This window comes from Anser anser, assembly GCF_964211835.1.
Source record: "Anser anser genome assembly, chromosome: 4".
NCBI lineage: Eukaryota > Metazoa > Chordata > Aves > Anseriformes > Anatidae > Anser > Anser anser.
The window spans coordinates 4,782,840-4,808,703 of record NC_139724.1 but is presented as its reverse complement, the minus strand read 5'-3'; the positions used below and the strand labels follow the sequence as shown (position 1 = coordinate 4,808,703).

General features: G+C 37.7%; 1 protein-coding gene across 10 annotated transcripts in view; it reads right to left on the bottom strand.

The window, feature by feature from the left end:
* COL25A1 (collagen type XXV alpha 1 chain) overlaps positions 1-25,864 on the bottom strand; it is a 304,900-nt gene that overhangs the window by 12,278 nt on the left and 266,758 nt on the right. For 6 of the 10 annotated variants that reach the window (XM_083833714.1, XM_083833711.1, XM_083833720.1 and 3 more), the window contains 16 exons: positions 25,796-25,840; positions 23,728-23,772; positions 23,112-23,189; positions 20,616-20,639; positions 19,121-19,165; positions 17,383-17,427; positions 17,032-17,112; positions 16,185-16,247; positions 14,263-14,313; positions 13,873-13,899; positions 11,830-11,910; positions 9,875-9,910; positions 8,946-8,999; positions 3,897-3,950; positions 2,678-2,704; positions 1,884-1,937 (listed from right to left, as the gene is read on the bottom strand). In XM_083833714.1, the coding sequence (XP_083689840.1) occupies positions 1,884-1,937; positions 2,678-2,704; positions 3,897-3,950; positions 8,946-8,999; positions 9,875-9,910; positions 11,830-11,910; positions 13,873-13,899; positions 14,263-14,313; positions 16,185-16,247; positions 17,032-17,112; positions 17,383-17,427; positions 19,121-19,165; positions 20,616-20,639; positions 23,112-23,189; positions 23,728-23,772; positions 25,796-25,840 (810 nt within the window). The remainder of the gene's footprint in view (positions 1-1,883; positions 1,938-2,677; positions 2,705-3,896; positions 3,951-8,945; positions 9,000-9,874; positions 9,911-11,829; positions 11,911-13,872; positions 13,900-14,262; positions 14,314-16,184; positions 16,248-17,031; positions 17,113-17,382; positions 17,428-19,120; positions 19,166-20,615; positions 20,640-23,111; positions 23,190-23,727; positions 23,773-25,795; positions 25,841-25,864) is intronic. The other 4 variants (XM_083833717.1, XM_083833715.1, XM_083833719.1 and 1 more) reach the window with 4 other exon arrangements.

The following is a 25,864-nucleotide window of genomic DNA, read 5'->3' as shown; positions in this document are numbered from 1 at the left end:
TTTTTTTTTTTTTTTTTTTTTTTTTACAGCCAAGTTAAGCAGACATTATAATGCAAACACTGACTTGGTTTCACTGTAGAACTACCAACAGGCTAAAATAAAAATCAGTTTATGATTCAATCTCAAAACTGAAGTAACTATTTATTTACTTGCTGCCTATCAAGGCATATCTGTGAAAAAACAAGTGTTGCTGTCTCTCAACAGCTTGCTAGTAAAGACATGAATTTTTGTGATGCAACTTGAATTAAGTTACCTAACTAGAAATTTGCTAATCTCAACTTGTTTGAAGTCAGTATAACAGCCAATATTGTAAGCAGTATTTAAAAACCAAGAAATCATGAGCTAGATCCTCAGCATGTAAACTGAACCAGGTTTTGTTACACAAATATGGTCACAGATAATTAGTAATTTATATAAGGAAAAACTGAAGAACTGAGAAAATATATCACAATGAAAGTTTTTATTACTTGCATTACTTTGGGTCTTTTGAGAGTCAGCCTTCCATTTGCAAAAGGAACTACTGATGCTAAGCTAAGGTGTTTCTACTGAAATGTTTACTTGCCAGACAAAGTATTCCCTCATTTCTGCCAAAAATGTGTCAAAAGTATGCAACGGAAGCTCTCTTCAAGAGGCTGCAGCTAAATCTTCCCTGTCTTTTCACTGAGAAAGACTTTTCTTTGCCTTCTAATTTTTTGAATGTTCTGACAATTTATAAGGCAGAGATTCACTTGTGACAGATAGACCCAAAGTCTTTGACAGCAAGCAACAGCTCACCATTCACTGTGGTTCCTCTGCCAGGTCAGCCACTGCCTTTACAAAATTCATAGAGCACAAGAAACAGTTGTTCTCCAAGACTGGTACCTTACAGCGATCTCTGAGCTCCAAAGAAGCAGTGTAATGGGGACAGAAGTGATGGACACATTTCATAGCATCCTCACTGATGCCTTTTTTAGGAACTGTTTTGCCTGATGGTATTAAGAGAGGGAGAAGACCAGCCACGAGGACTTCTTTCCTCTGCTTCCTGTCTAAGATTCCTGGAGGGAATGTAGACTGCGTATAACTTGTGTGTGTGTGTCAGCTAGGCCAAAATAGTTGTCTGACTAGGAAAATCACCTGCTGTGTATATGGAATTTTAGATTAAGGGGCTTGGTGTGAGTAAAAATTCCAAGTTTTAGCAACTGGAAGGAAGCTTAAGAAGGAGGCTCTGTGTTGATTAGAAATACCGGAGATTTGCTCGCGAGCTTGCTCTGCATATATTTAGTCCTAAATTGCACTATACTGAACACATTTCCATGCCACTGTGTCTGGACGGCCAAAATGTTATTAGGCTGTTTCTGTTAATTTCACTGTCTGGTTGGTTTACCAGAAGAGTAGTGTAAGATTTAATTTCAATCCACAAGTATCACTGAGAACTTCTCTTAAATATAAGCAAGCCACTGCCACAAATTAAACTTTCAAACATTCCCTGTCCCTAGCCATTTGGTATTGGACATGTGTGTACAGGCATAGTGCGCTGGGGTCAGAAGTTACTGAAATACTGCCAAGGCTCAGACCTAGTGTCTTCCATACTACTGAAATGACTCCCTTCAGTGAGGACAGCATTAAAAATTTCAGGCTGACAAGGACTTTCAACAAGCATAGGAGGAATGGAAGAAAGTAAGCCTAAAAACAAACTGTGCTTTGGCACATGGCAATAGTACTAGTTCTGTGCATAAGTTTTCATGGTCTCTCTAAGACAGGATTTTGTTTAGCATGTACCTGTGAGCTGCCTTTTGGCACACAATAAAAACAAAGAGCAGGTTTAATGGGACGATTCATTGAATAAGGACAGCAGGACTGACTAGGCTAAGGAATCAAACAACAGTTAATAACATTGTGGTCACCTTTTCTCCCTTTTCTCCTATATCACCCTTTTCTCCTCGAGGACCAGGGAAACCCTATAAAAAAAAAGGGACAAAGATAGGTTGACTTCTACTCACATGCAGGCTAAGCTTTCAAATACTCTTGGAAAATGTACAAAAAGGTGACTTCACTACATGCGTTGTATGTACATGTGATGTATGCATACGCATGCATGCATGAGAGCATGTGAAGCAAGTCATGGTGTTTGGCAGTCATTTTGCCAGTGACGGAAAGAAATTATATCACTCAAAATGGCAATAGTCCATGCTATGTAGCAAATGTAGCTTCTGGAAAAGACTCCTCCAAATTAGGGATTTTGGTGGAGGACAGGAGAGAAAGGCTTTCAGCAAGTCTTGAACCCGAAGAAAGGGCCTATACTTTGAAATGCATCACTTGGAAGTTATGGAATTGTTCTCTTTAATTAGTGATAAATTTACTTAAATGTTAGTGACTCATTGCTCTGCTCCAAGTGAGCCACAGGTCTGACTGTGGAAGTGTTCTCTTACCAAGTGCAGTTTTTCAGCCTATCGACTTCCAAAGGAGCAACTACTTGTATTACTGAGCACTATATCTGGTGGGACAGGCAGACAAGGGACGTACATTGCACATTCTTTGCTCTCTTTGTCATAGGGAGAGAGCAAATGCAGCATTTAGTACACTCTCTGTAGATACTGCATGCACACTAAATGGAAACAAATGTGTTACACGCAGTAAGCTGTTTCCTGAGAGAAGCTTACCTACCATCATGAGTGTACTGGTCATACATATTACTTACATCAAGGCCAGGCTCGCCATCTTTGCCCTGCCAAAGAACCATATAAACTACATTAGTGTCGCTAAGCTTTGATACCAAAAGGCCAACTTAATGCCCCACTTCTGCGTCCACTCTGTGCAGTGGTATCACACATTGCTAAGACTGTACACATAGCATTGCAATTAGTGAAGGACACATCCATCAGTGTTTAACATTTCCAGGAACTGATAACTTGACTGTAAAATTTTGCTGTTGATTGTATGCAGGTTCCGGGAGTGGGCTAAAAATAGTTCTCAAGAAGAGGAAACAAATCTTCTTTTTTTTTTTTTAATATCAAATTTAACTTACAAAAATGACCCTCAAATAAACATGCACTGCAAGTTAGTCCAGCATTCCACAGAGCCTGAATTTGTCTCTTAGTCATTGACTCCTGATCCAATTAAATGCATCCAATGAAATCACAAGCCTGTATTCAACTTAATTTTGGCTCAAACAGATTAGACTGGAGAGGGTATGGAAGCATTGCAAGTTTCTCACAGAGGCTGGTTCTGTTGGCACAGCACGTTGATGCAGCTTTGCTTCTGTCAGCATACAGAGTACATACATATACACAGCTGGCCCAGTCATCCGCAAAGTAAGTCGACTGATCTTAGTGAGGCTATCCTCATTCAGCCAAAGGAAGTTCTTACTCATACTTCAGGACTGAAATGGTTTAAAGTATACCATCTCCACACATGAATGATCCACCAATGAACTTCTCAAAGTGCTTCTGAGCACAACACACAGAAATGAAAACAAACCTGTTGTCTCTGAAGTGTCAAAAAATAAAATAAAAATACAATGGCAAAGGAGCCTTGCAGAAAGGAAATCCAAACAACTTATGGAGACTAAGACAATCACGTTTTTTCACATTTCATCCCAAACTCCTGCCACTCTTGCACAGTCCCCTGACAGCCAAGACCACAAGCTGCAGATAGAGGAGCACTTAGAATTCTTTTTCCTTTCTCTTGCTGCTTTGTGGCTGGTCTGTTTCATTACTTTTGCATAATCACATACATGCCTGAGTAGGAAACGAAGTGATAGTGATCACATAGGCCAGTGATCTCTCATTGTCAGGAATTATTATCTATGTTTGTTTTTTCCAACTAGTTGTATTGCTAGGTCAAAAGCAGTCATAAAACACAGAGTTTAATCAAGGAGTGTTGAAAAGAGCAATGTTTAAAAACTACATGCAACTTACAGGCAAGCCATATGGTCCTCTGGGTCCAGGGTCACCTACTGTTCCCTTTTCACCCTAAGAAAAGATTACAGAACAACTAAACAAAAACACTGTCTAGCTTATACAGAAGTGACTCTACAAAGTGCTTTCTTTGTCTTAAAGTTTATGCATTACCAAATCTTCTGAGTAAAAAATATCCAACAAATGATTCAGGGGGCGGGGAGGAGGCATGTATTACTTCCTAAGCAAAATGACTTTCTGGGCATATTTGTTTTCAAATGAGTTAGTGACTGAAAATATTTTTCCAAATGACTTGCACTGATTTCAATATTAAGCTTTTAAAAGCTGCAACATTGCATTCAGTAAAAATACAATGAAAACTGAGGATAATACTGCATCAAGCTCCAGCACAACGTTGAGATGTGACACAGTGACGAGCAAAAACAACATGTCAATCAAAGCTTGTATTTAATCAGGCAATGCTATTACCGGTGACATTGTGGAGATTATCCCACTCAGTGTGATGTGTTATTAACTGCTCTATTGGATTCTAGATTAGAGATGTAAATACAGTGTTTTATTACATCAAAACTGCATTGATATGCAGGAAAAACAAGTAGACTACTCCAGAAGTTTGATCTAATTCAGCACTAAAATCCATGGAAGATTTTCCAGCTTCTAGAGGAATGTTATGAAAATCATTTTGGGATATAACATAGGCCAAACTTTTCCATTGATTGACAATGGAGCAAAGCTTCCTGAGCTGGCTGACATTAGCCCACGTAAGTGTGAGCACTGAGCGTGCCTCCCTTCCTTAACATAACCTACCACAAGCTTTTGTGCAAGGCTTCTGTCACACCAAAGTGCTGTGCTCCATTCTAGCAATTGCCTCACTTTAGCTCTTGAGATAATCATGTATACAAGACCTTTAAAAATCTAGGTTATTTACTACTCATTATTAATTCATTACTCTATTCTTTATTATTAAAAGCACAAGGCAGTGATGCCTAATTAATAGTGCTGACCATCTGCACAGCCAAGTCCCTCACATCTCTAAAAACTGGCTGCTAAATCTAGATTGTATTGACTGGATAATACAAAAATGTAGGCACCAGAATAAACCGAGTGTCTGAACCAGTTGTTAAATAATCACTACAATAAGGAGCTGGTCAGAGAAACCGACATTTGATTGTTTTAGATACTTTATATTTTTATGGAGATTGATGCTGTCTATACTCACTTTAGAGGAGGAGATCAGACGTGTAATGCCTGATTTTTTTTTCATGCTTTTAACCTCCAGCCGATACTGAGCAGCACTGAGGCTGGATGCCCTTGCAGAGCAATAGGAGGCGTGGGGAAGTAACAGCTGATTTACAAAACAGTGAATTCCTTTGCAGCTGTAAAACTTTCTGCTGAGAAGAAACTAATGTGCTGACCTATGTATATAACAGCTAGAAAATCCTTTGATTGATACTTGAAATACGTCAAGACTAGTTATGTATTTTTTTTTTTTCAGTCTTAAACAGCAAAGATGACTGTACAAAGTCCTCACAAGGCAGGCCTATAACACTGCTAAACATATGGTAGACATAAAAATACTGAATGCTTAGCATATCAGTCTAGGGAAATAATCTCATCTGTTACGTAAGAGTACATTCAGAGAACTGTATCTCACAGTTTTTGCCTCCAACCCAAAGCACATGCTGAGACGTGTCTGGAATATCAGATGAGGTCCTGAATGTTTATGGATTATAGAAGATCGATGAATTGTCATAGGCATACTGCCCTTAGCACTCAGAAGAAAGTATTTCCTTCAGGGAAATAGATATTTGCAAAGTTCAGAAAAAGTTTTAAGATCTTTTCATGAGAGAATTCATCAATGCTCAAAGAACAGAAACCATAGGCTTGTGTTTTGCCTCCTATTTCAGTTCAGTCTCTTGAGTCATGGGTGAATACGGTTTACAGGAATAAAACTGCATAACTGGTGTCTCCATTACGATTGATGGAGATTTCACGCCATTATCATGGTGAAAAACATTTTAACCAAATTAAAAAGAATGCATTCTTCCTCCCAGTGCAGAACTTGTGCAGTGATGACAGCCTTGCATAGGCTATATGTCTGAGAGCTAAAAGCAAACTCAAAAACAGGTCTTTGCCACCCAGGCGGGTGTTTCCCAAAATTAGAATTACATTAATTTTGTCTCTTTCAGCTTCTTATAGCCTGACAGGAAGTTGGATACACATTCTGCCTGTCAGTACACTTCAGTTTTACACATCCCCTTTCACTGGTTGCAGTTCAAGAGGTTTGTCTGTTTACCAATGTTCTTTATTTTCTCCCAGGGCAATATACAAATGAGATGAACAGGTACAAAGCCAGACCCTGAGGCCTATTACAATCAACTCCTTCATCTAATGAAGACGGCCTCAGTAAAAGCTGTCTAAGCACCTAGCAAAATGATATTTTTCAATTTTTCAATAGCTGAAAAATTTCTTAAGGGCTGAAAGACACTGGTCTAAAATATGTGATAACAATTCAAACTGTTAACCACCATTTTTCTTTCTACCAAGAGAAATACACAAACACATAGAGTATTGAAATGTTCACCAGTATCAGCCTTAATGAAATGTTAAATCCTGCATTTGCTTTTAATAATCAATGAACAGCTCAAGGCTGAGAGAGAAAATTGCATGGCTAAGCTCGTACAGTGAGTAATAGGACATTTGTTCTAAAATCCATGGTTTCCTATCTTCTAGTGACATTCACTATTTCCATAGTCCAGTTTTTCACCATTTAAATAAGTTTTGCATAGAGGACTGACTGATGTTTTCTATTTTAATTAAAAAGCTAAATTTGAAAGAAACCAAGAATCCCTATTTCGTACAGGTCTGTTCTACCTAAGATGAGTAATTCATCATTGCACATATGTTGCCTATGCAACAATGAAACCACAGTTTCTACTGAAGAAATCATTAGGTTTTAGTTTAATTACACTTTCTTTTCGTCAACTTTTAAAGAGACACAAACATACAGTGACCAGCATTTTACAAGTATTCTCTTAAAGTGAGATAGTCTTTCCAAATTTTAAATAATGTGGCCTTAAGAATGTGGTTATATTTTGGATATAATGTGGTTATATTTCAGCTTTGGATTCATTAGTGCCCTTCTAGGTTAATATTGGTCCAAAGTTTTTCTTATCAGCATGGACAAAATGTGATCCGGTCCGGCGACAGAGTGGTGGCATTGTGCACAACTTTTAATTAAAATGTAAAGTCTGAAATCTACAGGAAAAACATTCTCCCCCTGCTTTCAGATAAACAAGCTCAACAGTTACAAACGCAATTGTAAGACTCTATTAAAAATATATGATTTTTTATTTAGATAACAAGACATATACCGACACCAGCCAACTGTTAGATAAGTATTCTGTGAAAAACTCTTCCCAAACAGTATTAAATTATTAAATAAACAATTACAGCAATAATCTTGGTAGTTGACTGCTTGGAAAAAAATTCTTCCATCTTTCTTGTGAATTTCCTCCCATTCATTCAGCTGCACAGAAAATGGTGGATGCTCAGGAATTTTTTCCACACCTTAGCTTCTGTATTTTTGTAAATCTGTCCCTCGGTGTGTATGGAATTACTGAACTGATTTACATTTCAGCAGCTCTGAGCTCCTTTCTAAATACAACTTTTAAGCAACTATGATAAGGCTGATTCTAGATCCAGCAGTATGAATTATTATGACCTTGGATACTTCATAAGGAAGAATATTTATAGTTATTCTCAATACATTAGAAGAATAGCACATATCATAGTGCATTGTTTTTGAAAGGAATTTCAACCAGAAACAGGAACATCCTTCACAATAAAAGCTCATAATACAAGAACAAAATGCACGGTATTTCTATATACTTCTATATGTGTATTTCATCTCAAGTATTTTCTGAAATGCTGAATATGGTGTTGAGCCATCTTTACACAGAGTTGATAGAAAAGAAGTTATGTCCTAGCTGAAAAAAAAGAAAAACTTGAATCTGTAATCCCCTAGGAAAAAATAAAATAAAATAAAATAAAATAAAATAAAATAAAATAAAATAAAATAAAATAAAATAAATAAAGCCCTTCAGACTAACCATGAACTAGCCTGAGTGTTAACTACAGGCTACTGTTCCTATTTTGGACTGCATTGCATGTCTTGTATTTATTTTTCAACAAACAGCTCTATAGAAATGAATGCTCACATCACATACATCTTTATTTTACTGCTGCTAATGTTAACTGGACCTGAGCCATATGGCTGTGTCCCCAGTGCATCGAGTCTGAAGTTGTTTTAGCACAGCTGTTTTGTTAAACTGAGAAATTCAAAGAGACATGAGTCTGGGCTGGGAAATCCTTGGAAGTTTTAGTTAGTATAAGGTATCATCTTTTTTTGTTGTACAAGTTCATGGCAGTATTGTTAAAGATGACAGCCTCATAGCTGAAGATTAAGGACTCTATCCTATTTCAATTGGAGAAAATTTACTGTGAATATTTCAAATTAAATAGAGGAGGGTTCCTAACTTCCATGCTTAAAAAACAAACAAACAAACAAAAACTTTATAGAGGCTAAAAATTGTTTTCAAGATAGAAAACTTAAGTGCAAATACCTCAGGAATACTCAGGGTTGGTTTTTTTTTTTTTTTTGGCTTTGGTTTTAACCATTTCATATATATATATATCACAGATCACACTATCTTCCAGTTTGTTCTCTCAAATTATCTATACTAATTGATGAAATTAAAAAAAAAAAACAACGTTCTGCATAGCACTGTAAACTTAAAAGTCCTGTAAGCTTCTTACCAATTAGTAATCACAAAATGCCATTTCTTCTGAAGTTAATGAGTTATAAAGTCAATGCTTACATGGATAAATGTGCACGTAACTTGAATGTTTATACAGTTCTGGGTTGATCTTTCTACGATGAAATAGTGTTCTGTTTAGCAACATCTAGGCACACTATAAGTAGCCGTATGATATTTTACTATTGTGGCACATTCTTCATAAAGAAAAGCCCACAGATATTATACTTACTCTATCTCCTTTAGGACCTGCAGGGCCATGGGGACCAACTGGGCCATCTACACCCTGCGAAAGGAAACCAAGAGGTAAGAGAGAGGTCCTGTTCTCACAAGTCTTTAGTTTTAATAGCTGTCTTCTAGCCAAGAACTAACATGGAATCAGCCTTCACCAGTCGAAAATGCAGACTGAATTGTGCTGGGACCTGGGCAAACAAATCCATTTGGCTTTCAAAATGCTACATTGTAAGCTCTCATGTTAGATAGTAACCTATCTATTTTCTAGTTGGATTTGACTTTATTCATGGAAGTCGTACAAAGAGTTTAAATTTATTGAAAGAAATTTGGCCAGTAGAATTTGAAAGTTCAAACAATATTTATTATTAAGCACTGATTTTGTAAATTGAAATGTCCACCTACAAGGTGGATACACCCGTTGCAGTGATCAACGGCAGATTTACAGAAACCTTCAGATACATAACTCTATCCTTCTTTCACTTTATCCACTTCTTTATCATGATAAGAAACAAATAATTTAACATTTATTTTAAATATAAGAATGCCTGTGGTGCGACCCCAGCACATCTGCATCCATTTTGCTGATTCCATATTAGCATAAAACAAATATGTTTTCCTGTGTAAAAAAAAATCCCTGACCCTTCTCAGGAAAATAAGTGCCCCAACCAGCACAGGCTTTGCAGCAGTTCTCCAACCAAAAATGAAAAGCAAACTGCCTTTGTAAGATTCAGAGCTCTTTCTGCAGATACTCGCATTCTCCTTCCCCCACACATTGCCCCAAGAGTCTGCTCGCAGCCCCCTCTGATCCGGCACGGAAAATGCCTGTGACATTTGGCCTTCATTCCTCCATGCCTTGAGAGAGTGTGGCCAGCTGGAAAGCACACGGACTCGGTAACGAAGAGTGACACAGAAAGACGAGGGACTCACCCGGGGTCCTGGCTTTCCGTCTAAGCCAGATGCTCCCTGTGTGGTTAGGTGGAAGCATGGATGATGGGTATAACACGGATGACAAGAACGTGAGATTAGTAAGTGGTGCTGATGAATAAACATAATTCAAACGTACAGTACAAGTTGTGACAGGGTTCTGGAATGGGTATCACGTTGCTACAGCATGTTAGTTAAAAATTCACATAAAACATCAAGGGCCTGAATCTGTTCTGACATCGGTGCAACATCACTGACCTGCCCTTGCCTTCCCATCGTGGTACAATTGACCAGAATAAGCATGAGGCTACACAAATGCTACAAACACCAGATATTAGGGTGTTTTTGAGACTTAACACACAAATATTTACTTTGTAATTTACTTGCTTACTTTCCAATTTGTAAATAATGACAATACTGCATACTCTACTACACAAAGAAAAATGTATGTTAATAGTGAGAGGAAGTATTTAAGTGCAAGAATAGTGCATTATGCAGCTAACAGAGTCTGGACCCTGACTACAATGGCATCATTCATTTCCAGGAGCCCGGGAGACAAGCAGGTTTCCTGTTTTCCCAATGCTCTTCCAGCTCAGAGCTCAGCCTAGGGCTGGCGAGTGGGTAGCAGCCGGCTCTGAGGGCTACCGACTTCAGCATCCTTGGGGACGGGAGGACCTCTGGTGGATTTTATGCGAATAACAGCTGTGAAGGATCTGCTCGGCTGTCCCAGCAGTGAGGGCAACAGTGCTGGGACTAAGAGGGCCAAAACTACTTGGATAGCTGAGGCATAGGGAATAAAGCTGGGCCCAAAAAAAAAAAAAAAGAAAAAAAAAAAGAGAGAAAGACATAATTCACTAATGGTGAAGATGAGCCACTTTTAGAAAAATCAAACATTTTGGCTTTGCTCTGTAAAATGACATTTAGGAAAAGTAAGGAGGAGAAGGAGTATGATAAGGTCTGTATAAGTTGAAAAAGTAAAGGAGCATTTTGCTCCGGGTTAAAACAAACACTTCTGGAAGAGCCCAAACACTTGTCTTAGCAATTTTCAAGGGATCAGACCTTTCAAATTTTCTTTGGATCACATCTCCAAAGTTCCCTCTTTCCATAGCTGAAGCTGACAACTTGAAAAATAGTCAGTTTTGTCAAAATCAGTGAGAATTTTCACCTTGTCCAGAGGCCCTGTACATAATTCTTGAAAATATTCATCAGAGGGGTTTTGTTCTCTTTGGGTCAACTAAATCTCTTTCCTCCGTTTTACGACTAGCAATGTGATCACATGGAGCAATCCTCATGTTTAAAAAATTAGAAATGAGCACTTTCCATGTGGAAAAAATGAAGTTTTTTTATTATTATTTTTTTATTTTTTTAGAGTGCTTTCAAATACACAAAGTAAGCACAAAAGTATTTTCTCTTTTTGTCAACCTATATTTTAAGAACCATAACATTTCCATGAAAAAATATGTTGTTTTTTAGGACCTTCACTTCCAAGAACAAGGCAAAAGGAAGAATCCAGCACCCCTAATGAATTAAGGGAAAAAAAAAAAAACAACTCCCTAAGCCAATTTTTAACTTTGCTTAGTTAGACCCCTCCATTTTTTTCCTGCAGAAGTGCAGAGGAATAATAACTGAAGATGTGGGGAAGACGGGAAGATTCCCTAGTCAACGCAAACACCATACAACACTTAAATAACAAAATGATTAATGTAATGGGGTTGATGGCATCCTTATGACACTGAACACTTTCAACTGACACATAACAAAATAAACCTGACAGCACTGGGTGTTACAGGACATTACTTCAGACAATTGCACAGATTCTGAGTAGAACAAAACAAGACTGATACTCTGCTCTATCATGGTATGTATGCTTTTGAGTAAACCAGAGTTGTTCATCGAAAATAGAAAGAGAAGTTTGTGACTTGTACTGAGATTGAATAGGTTTGGGGTTTTTTACTTACTGGAAGACCAAGGGGCCCTCTGTCACCCTTTTGACCTGGTTCACCCTTCAATCCTTTAAGACCATTTAACCCTGGTTCACCCTAAACGTAAAAGTATAAATGCCAATTTTTTGGTGCTATAATGGGTGTTTAAGCGGGATAGAAGAAGCCAGTCTCAGAAACAGCCGCAAATTCCAGTTTAAAACAAGGACAAAAATTCAACCTTCTTGGCCTGCTGGCAATCTACATGCAGCTACAGTCTTGTGCCAAGATACCTGGGAGGTATCTGCTGGAGATTTCAAGTCTCTGTGAAAAAATCTACCAGAAACTTATGAGTAACAGAATCTTTTGATTCTTTTCCTAATAATTATCACTATCTTTAAGTAATTTGAATTAAGTGTGAGTTTCAGGGTTTTGTGGAATTTCCTCAAATCCCACAATCCACCCCATTCAGTAATTCAAACTGAAAGAAAACTTTCTGAAAAACAAGCCTCAAAACTTAAGGCTTTACAGTGGGATCTCCTGAAAAGTATGTTTTGTAAGGAAGCTATATTATTCCTTGTGGCAAACCGGAATTTGCAGCAAAATCTCGTATAAAGATATTTTAAACCTTTAAGCATATATAATTAAACAGAAACAAATTAAAAGCAGCAGTATACGTTATACAACATGATGCTATTTTCGAGGTCTATAGTTTCTGTTCTCATATAGAGAGGTTTAACCAACATAAGAAATGTCACTTGTCTTGTTGTGATTGCTAAATTATGCATAGGCTATTACATTAAACATTAGTAAGAGGATAATGGTGGGCATGTGATTACTAATAAATCATTCTCACATCACAAAAAACTACACCAGCATGAGGGCTGCCCAGTCAAAAAGGGTATTGACCGTGCCTGCCTCTTTTGGGAAACAGAAATATGTGCATTTTTCATACAGGCTGCTCCCTATGGACTTGTTCCTTGGCTTCCCTTTGATGTATTATGTTACATTATATCATATAAATTTAAAATAAAATTCAGAATAGAATCTAGTCTGCTGCCTTAAGTAACTCCAGACATCTGCTGACTTTGCGCCCTAAGTAGCCGTTTCTTCATTCCTCTTCCATTCGACTCAATGTGACTTTCAGAGCAGTAGCACCGAAAATGCTGAAAGTTTGGAAACAGACCTGAGAAATCTCAGAAAAGCCTGGGTGTCAGGCCAAAAGCCTGAGGTAAGGCAGGTCTGGTGGAACAGATCTGACTTCAAAAAATGATTTATGACTCTAGCTTCTTGCGCCAAGGTAATACAAATAGTCTCATAACGAGTCAAGCCTGTGAAGATTTTCTGTCTCACACCTTAGAAAAGAACACACTAAAAACTAAATGAAAAAACCCTCTTCTTCTTATTTTTTTAGGGAAAGGTGTATGTGATTAGGGAGCCATAAAGATTAAAATGATCATGCTCGATAGCAACACTAGCTCTAATGAATGCTTAGAGTCCTTACAATGTATCTTCATGTACTATGCTGTATAAAACATTCAAATATTATTGAAAACCTGCCCAATCAGGGATTCTAGGTTGGAAAACAAGAAGATACACATATAAGATTATGGCAGGGAACTTGTGTAATGTGTGAAGGAACTGGTCAGAAAAGTACATGGCACGAAAGAAAGTTTTCATACTGGAAGAAGGACAGGCAAGAGATCATAAAGGAAGAAGGGTTTATCTGACTTCATTTGCTGAGTGAATATCACACTTCTACATTCAAAAGTAACTCCAATTGCAATTGGAATGGTAACTTGCCCACAAACGGGAAACTACTTTAGTGCCGCACCACAGTTACCCATAAGAGAATCAGATTTCAGCCAATGTTCAGAAGAAATACTAACAAGAAGAAATCACAGAAAATTTAAAATCTTTTAAGCTATCTGTCAATATTAAACTCTGCTTTAAGGTTTAAGAATATCAGAAACATTTATTAAATGAGAGATCAGACAAAACATTGCTGCATGCATTAAAGAACAAAGCACGGCACTTCACAGGCATCCAGAGCACGTCTATTCAAGACAGCCACTAATTTACCTTTGGGCCTGGCAGACCATGAGGTCCCTGAAAATAAAGATACCGTGTTCAATTACAAAAACACACCACAAGTTTTTAAAAGAGTTTGCTTCTCTATATGGGTGCAAATTGCATCTGTATTTTTGTCCTTGCAAATGAAATGCAGCTGCCAATAAAGCAAATGTAAACACCTGATTTAGAGAATAAACCAGACCACTATCATGTTTACACCAGCATAGGCAGGTGCAATTTGTTTCTTCACTTCATAAGAACTTTAAGACATGTAGAAAAGATCCTAAATTAGGTCCCTCTCTAATGGTCGTATACCCTCAAAGCACTTCAGTTAAGTAGGCATTAAAATGAGAAGAGGGTTTAAACCCTTCCCAGCCCCTCTCTTCCTCCCAGACTTACCATGGGGCCTGGAGGACCATGTGGCCCTGGTGGTCCAGGTGGTCCTATGATCTACAGATAAACAACGATATTAAATCACGCACAGTAAAGAACTCCCCCACAAATACCAAAACTCAGACTGATCTTTCTTCTGTTGGCAAGCACTTAGAAACACAGCTATGCAACAGTGCACGATAGCATATCTAGAAAGGGTTTTAGGAATGGGAATTATTTTGATTTGAAAGACAGGGTACCTGAAGTGTAGAACTGCCTGTGCCATATGGCAAGACGCCTGTCTCCTGACTCTTGCTCCTAGGCTTTAAGATATACTTCAGAACACCACGGGGAAAAACCATCTCTAAAGCGGTACCGAGCAGACATACTTGAACTTTTTATATTTTATGATATGTGCTCCTTAGCTATCTCTATACTACATAATCTACGGGAGCAGAAGAAGCTGATGCGTGAGTTTATTCCTCTCAGATAATGATGAATGGAAAAAAGTTACTAAACAATTCAAGCTAGGGTTTGGCACATTTTCAAGACTGCCCTTTGTCTCTCCTTTTATTCCACTTAGCCCACTTGTTCCAAGAATTCCCTGAAGTCATTAAAAGAGGTAATCAGGTTGCTCAGCATTTACTGCATGCATATTTTGTGCTGTTTTTCTGTATTCCGAACAAATCCATGGCAGAGAATTTCATGATGACGTTTACAGTTCAGTACCACCTCTCTCCCTGGGTTTAACCCCAAAGGGCTGTTATTGTAACCTGCAAGGTGGGAGCAGGGATGCTAAAACAGGTCTCCAGTCTGATGCTAAGCCCCTGTGCTCCACAGACTGCTTGCGATAACAGTTATGACAAAAGCAGCCTTCAAATGTAAGACAGAGAGATTCTACTGTCTGTGGAGTCTCCTGAAAATGGAAGGCCTTCTTTTGAGAGAAATCAAGCAGAACAAGGGGAATGAGTTAGCAAATTAATTTGTAACAGATTATTATTCATTTCAGAGAAGGAGACTCAGACACTGAAGAGATACAGGGTTCCCAGTGTCCTGTGATGACAGAGGGTAACCTCTTTCATTCCTCAGAGCTATGTTTCCAAATACTCAGTGCATGTCACCATAGACAAGGTAGTTAACTTACTGTGCTCTGATAATGTTACCCATTCATATCACAAGGGTATTGTTTTAATTTGTTTGTTGTCTGTTTGTTTGTTTGTTTTAAATGCCTTTACAATGCTTTGAAAATCAAGAAGATACCTGGTCCTGGAAAACTTACATATGTGAATAATGTTACTCACAAGTGGACAAGCACAGAATAACAACACATTTTCACAGGTGTATTAAATCCATTAAAATTATACAGAAAATTATGCAGGAAGAATGCAGAAAATTAGGAACAGATATCTGCAAGATCAGAACCTCCCCCTCTAATGATTTGATACTGTGGCCAGTGATATCAAGAAAGTTTTTATCTTTGGTTGCATGTCACATTCCTCCTGACATCACTGAAGCCAGTCTAGTCTAGTTCTCACTGGACTTTCTTAGGTCTGCAGAATACAAGGTGTTGAGACAGATTTGGTTTTTGTTTTTATTAGATTTATCGCTTTTTCTTATCTTGCAAAGCATTTATCTTTGATTACAGAACCAGAAGGCTTTCACTGAACTGAGCACGACTGTTGTTTATGATGAGGGAATAGAACTGAAAAGAACTAAATCTGTGGCATTTCTTAAACCCTATTTAGCTCTATGACCAGAAGGCCTTTTATTTTGTAAAGAGCAGGGACTCTAATTACATAACGAACAAAAATATTGCGAAATTTCAAGCACAGGAACCGTCAAGAATATCAGGAAAGATCAGCCTTGAATATGAAACGTTCTTCAGATTTAAAGGCTAGAGAACCATTTCTGGACTACTAAATCCACTGCAACAATACACTGAGACTTACTGAAGGGCCTTGGGCACCAGGCAAACCAGCATCTCCTTTTTCACCTTTCATACCATTGGCTCCCTACAAAACCATTTAAAAAAACAGCATTTATAAACAGTTTTAATCTTATTAGTAACCGATATAGAAATGATAATTTGTTTAATAAAATCTTAATTTTATGGAAATAATAATACAACACACATATAGTTGTGTTTTTGTTCTTGTTGTTGTTTTCAATTTTGATGTCTCCAGTAATAACTGTTAACGAATGTAAAGGTATGCTTTTATGTTAGCAGCTATCAGTTGCGGCAAGGTATTTTTGAGAAGTCCTTCAGTTGCACTCAATTCATGATATATTGTACTATGGATATGTTTTTGGAACTGTTTTTATTTTTAATGAGAAATTTCATTTGTATATATATACATAGAGGAATAATACAGCTTATGAATATTTATGTATTTTCTCTCTCTCCTCAATTTAAAATTCTTGACAATTCATCTGAAATTCATCCTGACAAGTGTTCAAAACATTTCCTTTCTCCTGAACTTTACCAAATCTACATTTGCCCAAGTTGTCGTATATATTACAACTATTAAAAGAGAGATGCAAATCTGATCAGCATGCCAACTAATTTCTGTCTTTCCAGAGCAGTATTTTGTTTGACCATAAATAGAATGAGAATTTCTGAAAATGTTACACCTCCTCCTAGGATAGATGCCGAACAATCTCAGAATTTTTCTTCCCTGTGTCTTCTCTCCTAATCTGTAATTTATCAGCACTGTTTTAAGTTCATGATAGTGGAAGAGATTCAAAATACAAGTATTTTAGCCAAAATTATTATTATTTTTTTTTTTTCATACTCACTGGCAAGCCAGGAAGTCCAATTCCTCCCTTTTCTCCAGGCATTCCGGGTTCACCCATATCTCCTTTCGATCCTTTAGGACCCTAAAATACATATTTATTCAGCAAGTTATTTGTAAAAACAGATACATTGACAGAATACTAGTTTTGATCCTAACAAGGAGAATAAATCATTTTTTGTGAGTTGGACTTTGTTATTAATATGTAGCAACACAACCATTAGGCGACCACAGGTTGTGCAGCAACATGATAATGACCATAAGATTATGTAATCTAAGATACAATTTGGGATCAAAGAAATAATCCCCTGAAACATGCCATGGTTGCTCACATGAACCACTCTATGTGGTTTACCTGCTCCCCATCAACTCCTGGAACTCCTGGGGATCCTGGTTCACCCTGCAAAAGGTAAAGTGGAACTGAAATATTATTCCCTGATTGTCCCAGACATTAATGGAAACAACAGTGCTAAATTAACTAAATTAATCAATAATGTCTGAGATCAATAAATAGTCAAAATTAACAACAACAAAACCAGAGAACACCATATATACAATACCTGTATGTGACATTGAATAAATAGCCCTGCTGATTAGGCCAGTACATAAACTTTGGGTTGTATAAAGATCAGAAAAATACGCAAGAAAGAAAGAAAAAAGAAGAAACCCCAGGAGGCTGCTGAAGAAAACTCAATACATTGAGAACTTTGTCAGTTACTGGAATAAATATGGAATCATAGTCCCTGATATATGTAGGGCTGGAAGATACTTAATGTGGTCTTTCCCTGGCTAATATAAATCACCCAGGGAAGGAGTTCACATTCACAACATTGCCCTTTGCACTGGTCCCTGAATAGCGTCCTCCAAGGGAGCAACTTCTATTGATGGGGATAGATTATAATATTGGAAACAAACTCCCGTAAGTTTGAATTCTGCTTTATGTCATTAATTTTGAATGGGAATGATCATCCAGATGAAGGAAGACAGCATATGCCCCAGTTCAACTCCTCTGTGTTTTACAGCACACTCTAGGCTGCAGAAATGCTTTGTGCTGTGTACAGCCTAATGTAGAAATCCATTCCTGCATGCTTAACTGTGTATTCCATTACCAGTTTTCACGTAGAAGAAAGGATCTGGTTTCTTATGATTTCTCAGAACAATTAACGTGTATAATGTGATGTATTTCTATATGATACCATGGATAAAGCGTAAAATTCAAATGAATAGTATTGTTGTTGAAGAAACATGTATCTGCTTTTGGAAGAGCTTAGAGCCACTGACAGAAGAAATGACAAATTCAGAATTTAAGAAATAGGAGAATTATCCCAACTAATGTAAAACCAATATAAGGGTCGCACTGTTTGCAACACTTGTGTGGTGTTGTTTTTCTTGTTTTTCTTTTTTTTTTTTTTAAGTGTAGGCAAATTTATTAAATTTTATAGAACAGTGCAGCATATGGTATTCATTGTCTCTGTGTGGGCTGCTCACTAACAGTTCTGGTACTACACACAGCCTCAGCCAGGTGGGGTTAGCAGGCTTGGATTTGCAGCCAGACTCTTGCCCACATGTGCATGTTTTAATTTTTACAGAGATCAGAAAATATTGTGTTTATTTGGGTGGGCATCCCTGTAATATAAAAGCCGCATTTACATGCGCTTGTAGTGTGGCCAAGCAGCTCCTTGCACACACCATTTTGCCTGCCTCACTCCCACCCAGGCAGAAGCGATGTACAGGAGAGACTGGCTGGTTGTGTGGCTATGTTTTGCAAATACACAGGGTACACTGCAGCAGAAGCCCTGAGGATCAGCCTTAGTGCAGATCCAGAGGAAAGATGCTTCTGCCCTGTTTCAGTACCAACTAATTTTGCTGATTCTCAGCTGAGCATCTGTGTGTGGCAACAAATCAAAGCACCTGCTCTGGAAGGCTACATTTCAAATTGCCAGGGTGCAAAGCTTGAAGCCTGCCATATTCTAAAAAATTACAGGTAAGTATACTATACAGGAAAGCTCCAGGTACATGTGTGCACACATCAGTGAGAGAAACGGAAAATACCTCCACTCTTAAAATACAGCGGGTAAAATAAGGAAGATCACCTTTGGACCTTGCAGCCCTTGGGGTCCCGGTGGTCCTGGTGGGCCCTAAGAAGAAACATGTAAGCCTGTTAACTTTTAAATAAATTGCTGAAAGGCTTGGCATGTAAACACAGGCTGAATGTTAATATAGGTACCTTAACAACGTGGGTTAGATCACACAAGGGGAACCAAGACTTGTTATGAACAAGTTGTTAATCTATGGCAACTCTCAACAGGGGGGTACTACTTAAAACTACTAAAATAACAGTGCACTTGATATTTTATAATAAAGTCCTGCTGCCCCCACTGATGAAATGGCAAAGCTCCTCTTAGTGGCAGGGAGATCAAAATTCACCTCAGCCACATTTAACAACATTCATGCCCTAATACAATACAATCCAAAGTGAGGAGAAATCTTCTACTGATTGCAAAGAGGATTTTGCTAAAAGATGCTAAGTGTTTTGGTGGATTCTCAGTGCTTCAGGAAATTGCTATAGAGAAAGTTGCAACCATTTCTTTCATTTCTGTCTAAGGCCGTGGATACAATATCAGGGTGATCTGGATGGTGCACAGTGGGTGGTGCTTTTTTTTGGGGGGGAGGGGGGTTGTTTTTCTTAAGAAATAAAAATAAAAAATAAAAAAATCCCCTCCATCAACACAGTGAGAGTATTTGTACAGATGGGAAAATAGGACTAACAGATATTTTACAAAGAAGAACTTGAAACAATAAGAAGGAAATTATTTGCTTATACCAAGTTTGGAGCTTTAAGGGAAGGCTGAACCTGAAATATCGTAAGCATCTCTTGGTGTCAGTATTTTCAGAAGTTGCTTCTGGCCTAGTATGGCTAAACCTCCCATAGAAAACTGTCTGGGGTAAGAGCACTGGAACTGGCATCCTCTGCAGATTCAGGGTACAGGTACTGAAAAAATTATATTTATTTCTGAGTTCCAATAACATGGGACAAGAGAATTCCCCATACTTGGGCTTTGTACTTAGCTAGACTTACAGTTTCCTGAGATGGGTACTTTTCATAAAATAATGTGCACCTGGTCTGAAAGCTCCCACATAAAGTTTGTTCCCAATCCAATCCAAAAGATCTTTATTTCTACCCTGAAAATAAGGTGGATAAGAGAAAATAATTTGGCACTCAAATCCTGCTTCTTGTTTTTGCTGGACCCCTATGCAGACACACAGAGATGAGAACATACACCAAGAAGTCCAAAGCAGTTAATCTGCCTAGATGTATATCTACAGAAATACTGTGCTCTTTATTTTCCTGGTCTCTCACATTAACTGAAGTTTTGCCATTAATTCAGCAGGAGCAGAACTGGGTCCATTGTTGAAGGGCTTTCAACAATGTACTGTCTGACAGGGGAACACTGAGAAAATAAATTCACGTCATGATGAGCTGGGTCAACATCCAATGAAGACATGTCCTGAACTGGCAGAATTATGAACATGCTATGACATAAAGGAGACATTCTACAACACATTAAGTCATGCAATAGGAATTACCGTGACAGTGAGGGTGGCAATCCTCTGTTGGTAAAATGTATTAACAAGAGACACCGTTACCAGAGTTGAACAAGTATATAAATTGTTCTGCCTATTACAATTATTATCTCTACAAAACCTATGCTGCATCTCAGGAGACATCATGTCTCCAGAAAATAAGAGTAAAGCCATGTTATTTTTAACTCTCAGTGTTGTACTGACTGTTTGGACTCTATGGGAATCAGGATTTTACATACATGAAGATTGTAGATTTCTGTAAAATTCAGGAGATCAAATAAGTGATGACTAAACAGTAAGATCATACGAAGAGTCTTCCAAAAGATTTTTAAACACTAAGAAAAAAATCTCTTAACAGATAGCCTTAATAAAATAACTTTTGCATTTCAATATATTTATCGAAATATATGAAGAAATTTAAAAACAGTGAAAAATTCAGTTTACTTACATATGAAAACCTAAAATAAACATTGCAAATTAATGTTAGCATGTTCACACAGACAAGCTCATTTTCATCAGCACACTCAGATTTTAATATCTAAAGTATCTGATCCTGTAGTTCCTACAAAGGCTAAACTCTTGCAGATACTGCCTTTTGCCTTAGGAAATTCTGAAGAATACTCCCGAAGAGCAATTTCAATTGAGACACGTTTTGTAACTGGTCCTCCAAGTGAAAGCCACATGCACTCAGCAGGGGTCTTGTTCAAACTATGAAGATAATTTTAAGATCATGATTTTCAGTGCTGATGGACTCAGATGTCTTATTCTGCACTGACACAGGAAATTGAGCAGGAGGCACACGGCAGAGTAACTAAATTGTTCTGAAGCTTTTAGGCTGCTTGATGATTTATTGCTAAACTCTAAAAAAATGCAGACAGCTCAGATCTTGCAATCTCTTGTGAACTTCTTAAATCAGCAGGACAAATTCTGTGCAAGGTCACAGTTCACTGCTGAGCACTGTAAGTGCTCATTACCTTCTATGGGAGAAGCTGCAAATCTCGGAGCCCTTAAGAATTTGGCACCAGGAGACTTAGGAATGGGTGCTTGCCATCTGAAAGGACTGAGGTGGATTTGGCAAGTACATTGTCAACTGATCCTCTATAATCTTACTTACACCATCCTTGCACAGACATTGCCATCAATATCAATTATTTGTTGCCCTGGATCAGAAGGTGATGACATTTTAAATGATTTACAACAGGATAAGGGCCTCCTAATCTGTTTCAACCACTGCAATAGGCTTTAGTCCCTTATTCAGACTTCTTTATGTGCTGCAGCTTTTCTGAGATGCTCTTACACAGCACTTGAGAGTAACATTGATTCCAGTGTGAAGATATAAAGACAGTACACAGGAGATACGGGGGCTAACGTCTCTGGTAAATCTGCCTGATAATACGCAACATTAATTTCAAACTACTTCAGGGATCTAACTCGGAGAATGATTTAAAGGACTGAGAGTTGTGTGTTTGAATTCCCTGAAGAGTAAACCAAATGAGATGGGTATAATGCAGAGCCTCAGAACATGCCTGTGTTGACTTCCCCATAGACTCCACTCACAATGAAAGCGTGGGTTTAGCCTCAACAACATACAGGTTTTTAGATTTTACTAAAGGCAGTGAGATTTTTTTATTTTCAAAAGAGTCTTGAAAACCAAATGACTGGCTAGACATCTATTCACTCCCACCGAGTAAATGCAAGAAAAAGAGTTCAGAGGATTTAGTGAGAAAATGATCAGATACACAATGAGCCAAATTCTGTCTTCAATTGCACATAAGCAAACCCATTCATTTTGGTGGAGTTATACTGCAAAGAATTTGCATCTGACTATACTGCAATGTAAATCACCTTGACTGCAATGACATATGTCACCTTGATACTTTGCTTTTATGCAAACACTCATTCACTCTCTTTGTAACCCCACTTTAATCCTCCACACTTTTGTGCACACCAGTCAAAACAGGTTTTCTAGAAATGCACAAATGGGAAGACTGGTGCTTAGTCTATTTAACATACTCAAGTTGCTGATTGAATCCACAGCTTGCTAATGGAGCCATGTGACATGCTTTCCAAATCTCAAATATTCTGCTGTTTGCATTTTATAGGAAGAAGAGAAGGAAAAAGAGAAGAAATGTCAATATTACACTACTTGAACTGAAAAGCAGATGCTTCTGTTGAACCTATGTATGTGGTTTATTGCATGAATTCAGCACTAAGCACCACATCCAGCAATGAATCAGCTTTATCCTCATTAGATGATGTCAATACACTCTATAGGAAATGCAACTAATTCACTCAGCTAAATTGTATCAAGGAAACAGTTTGTCTTACACCAAACAGCAACTCCAGTTTCCAAATACCGAAAGAGATCCCTAATTAATAAACTCAGCAAATTTGGGGAAGAAATTGTTCTCATTGCTTACACAGAAAAGAAATACAATGATGTCAAACTGCTTTTGACAGATCAGTCTAAGCCATTCCGGCATTGTTAGGTTTACATACCTGAAGAGCTTCATGAATATTGCCATTATAATCAATTATCTCTGTTGCACCTTGATCACCCTTCTGTCCAGGTGGCCCCTGTAATATATTTTCCATAATATTTTTTGAGACACCTGCCAAAGACTACTCTAGATACTTAACTACCAATGCATGCTTTAGCTTGATTATTCTGCACTGAAATTTTGTTGTATTTACAACATATTACTACAAACCACAACAGTTAGCATTAAACAAAAGATTATTTTTAAAGGAAAACAATTAAAAAAATAAATATAAACATACAGGTCACTAAGTGAATTGTGCTGCAGTGGGAGAATAAATAAATGAAACCCCTATGCTTAAATACTGAAGCAGTTCCGACACACTAGTTTTGTATTGGCTGTGAACTATGTCAGAACATCTGGCATGTAACTTCCTGCCCATGAACTGTGAACAGCGCACTGCTTCAAACAGTAGTAGGGATTGTAACTCATATTAAAGGCCAGTTAACAACACACATTCCACCAGAGTCAAGTGGCCAATTTCACCAGATTAACTGGAGTTGCTGCTACAATTTCAGTTCATGGTGTAGACTGAATTTAAGAGCATAAAGAGCTGAAATGAGAAGTAGACTTACCCTTGGACCTGGAGATCCTGTGTCACCTCTGTCACCTGTATCACCCTATGTAAAAGGGATATTTGAGAACAGATATGATGTCTGACAGTATATTAGGTAGTTATTCCCTTTTAAATATGTTTCTCCTAAATAAACTTTTCAAGTTTAAATGCCTCTAATTATTAATAGAATGCGAATCTTAATTACAACAGAAATTCCTTAGAAATCTGTGTAAGTGACAAGCTGGACAACAATGTACTTGGTTCTATGTGAGTTGTTACTGTGTGCTGTAGTGGTATGGAATAAGAAATACCAAAGACTCAATAGAAGACAGATACCAATTACATAATTAACGTAACTTCTCTATCTTTATCACACTATTATCAAAAGCTATAAGAAATAAAGCCAGAGAAATAAAATCACTATCTGAAGTCTGAAAGTACCCAGCAACATCTTCAAAGGTGTGTTTCAAAGCGCACTAACTTTTCTTTCTCTGATCATGACTCCACTAAGTCTCTGAACTTCCCCAGTCCAAGTCCTTGCCTCCCCTACTAACATGTTACTGTCGGCATTAGAGTCCCTTTACTCCCTCACTGTGACAGGTGTAAGATCTTTACCATCTTGCATGCAGCTTTTTCCTCCTGGCTGTTAGTAATATGTTTCAAGTGATGTAGAGAATTTAAAATATGCTTGCATTCATAACCCAACATCCTTTGACTATGATTCATTTCACTTCACAGACACTTTTATAAGCAGGTTCTTAAATTTGTATATTACTCAAAATGAATTTGGCTAAATACTGCATTCTTCCTCCTGTTAAAATCTATAGAACACTGGTACGAAGTTAGGGAAGAATGATTAATTCACCAGTGGTAATAAACAAAATCAGAAAACAAAACTTTCATGGGGTAATGAAAGAATAAGGAGAGGAGGCTGGTGGCAGGACATAAACAAGTTTGTGCCATCTGCCTTTCCTTTCATTGTTGCCTTGGCAATATCTAGTAAATGTGTCATTGGTGTTGCTCAAAAATGAAGTTCTCAACTACTAGGTTGACTTCTCTGGTCCAAATTTTCAAGACAGTTAGGCCTTTTAGATAAAATGAAAATTAGAAGAGATATCTATTTCTGGAGCATTTGGGAAGTGCCCAGGAACTGAAGGCCAGTGAGAGCCTGATTTACTCTTCTGTTTTCACTCTGAAGTGTTAATCCCCTCATCAGCTCCCTCAATTTACCAAGATTTCTTTTTGGTGGGACACTTACTTAATCATATCCTTAAGCATTGTGAATGGGCTGTTATTCAAGGACCTTTCAAGTACTGCAACCAGTATCCTACCAGCCTACAATATTGTCTTATCATCTTTATTCTGACAGTAGACTCAAGAACCACCTAAACAAATCTATTTTCATTTTGCTTTGCCTTCACAATATAACACAGAAGATTCTCCAGTGAGCACAGAATTTGAATAGCATATGAAATATTACAGAGACATATTTTCTCTCTCTACATACATGTGAATCCACTGTATATAGAGATAGAGGGTTGGATGGATAAGTAGATAGACATAAAATAGAAATAATAGTAATAGTAATAAAAACACCTCTGGTTAAATAGTTAAAACAGTAATGTAACCTACAAAACTTGCCTTTGTAGCACTTACTGGCCAGCCTATTTCAGCCTGAAGTCCTTGGAATATTGCTCATTCCTAACCCACCAAAGTTTGGATACACAAAATTATTGCAAAAACCAATTGAGTCTCCACAGACATAGCCAGAAGTTGGTTCCTGGCACGTGGGCGAACTAACCCACATGAGTTATACAGAGAGAAACCAAGTGGCATTGGGAAAAGCAGGGCAGAGTGAAATAGATGTTATAGTAAAAGGAAAAACTAGAATCATAGTGTTTGAAATACAGAGGACTCAATTCTGCTAGCTAAAATTGAAAGTCAGAAGGTTTTATTTATAAAGAACACTGCAGAATCCGCTACAGTTTCTTTTAAAGAGATAAATGAAGTTCCTGTGAAACATCATAAACTATCATAAATACCATTGTGTTAATCACTCCAGGTAAGACAGTTTTGTTACTACTGACCTTTGACCCTTTTGGGCCTCTAGATCCAGATTCACCTGTTTTCCCCTGTTCGAGGGAAGATGGGAGATG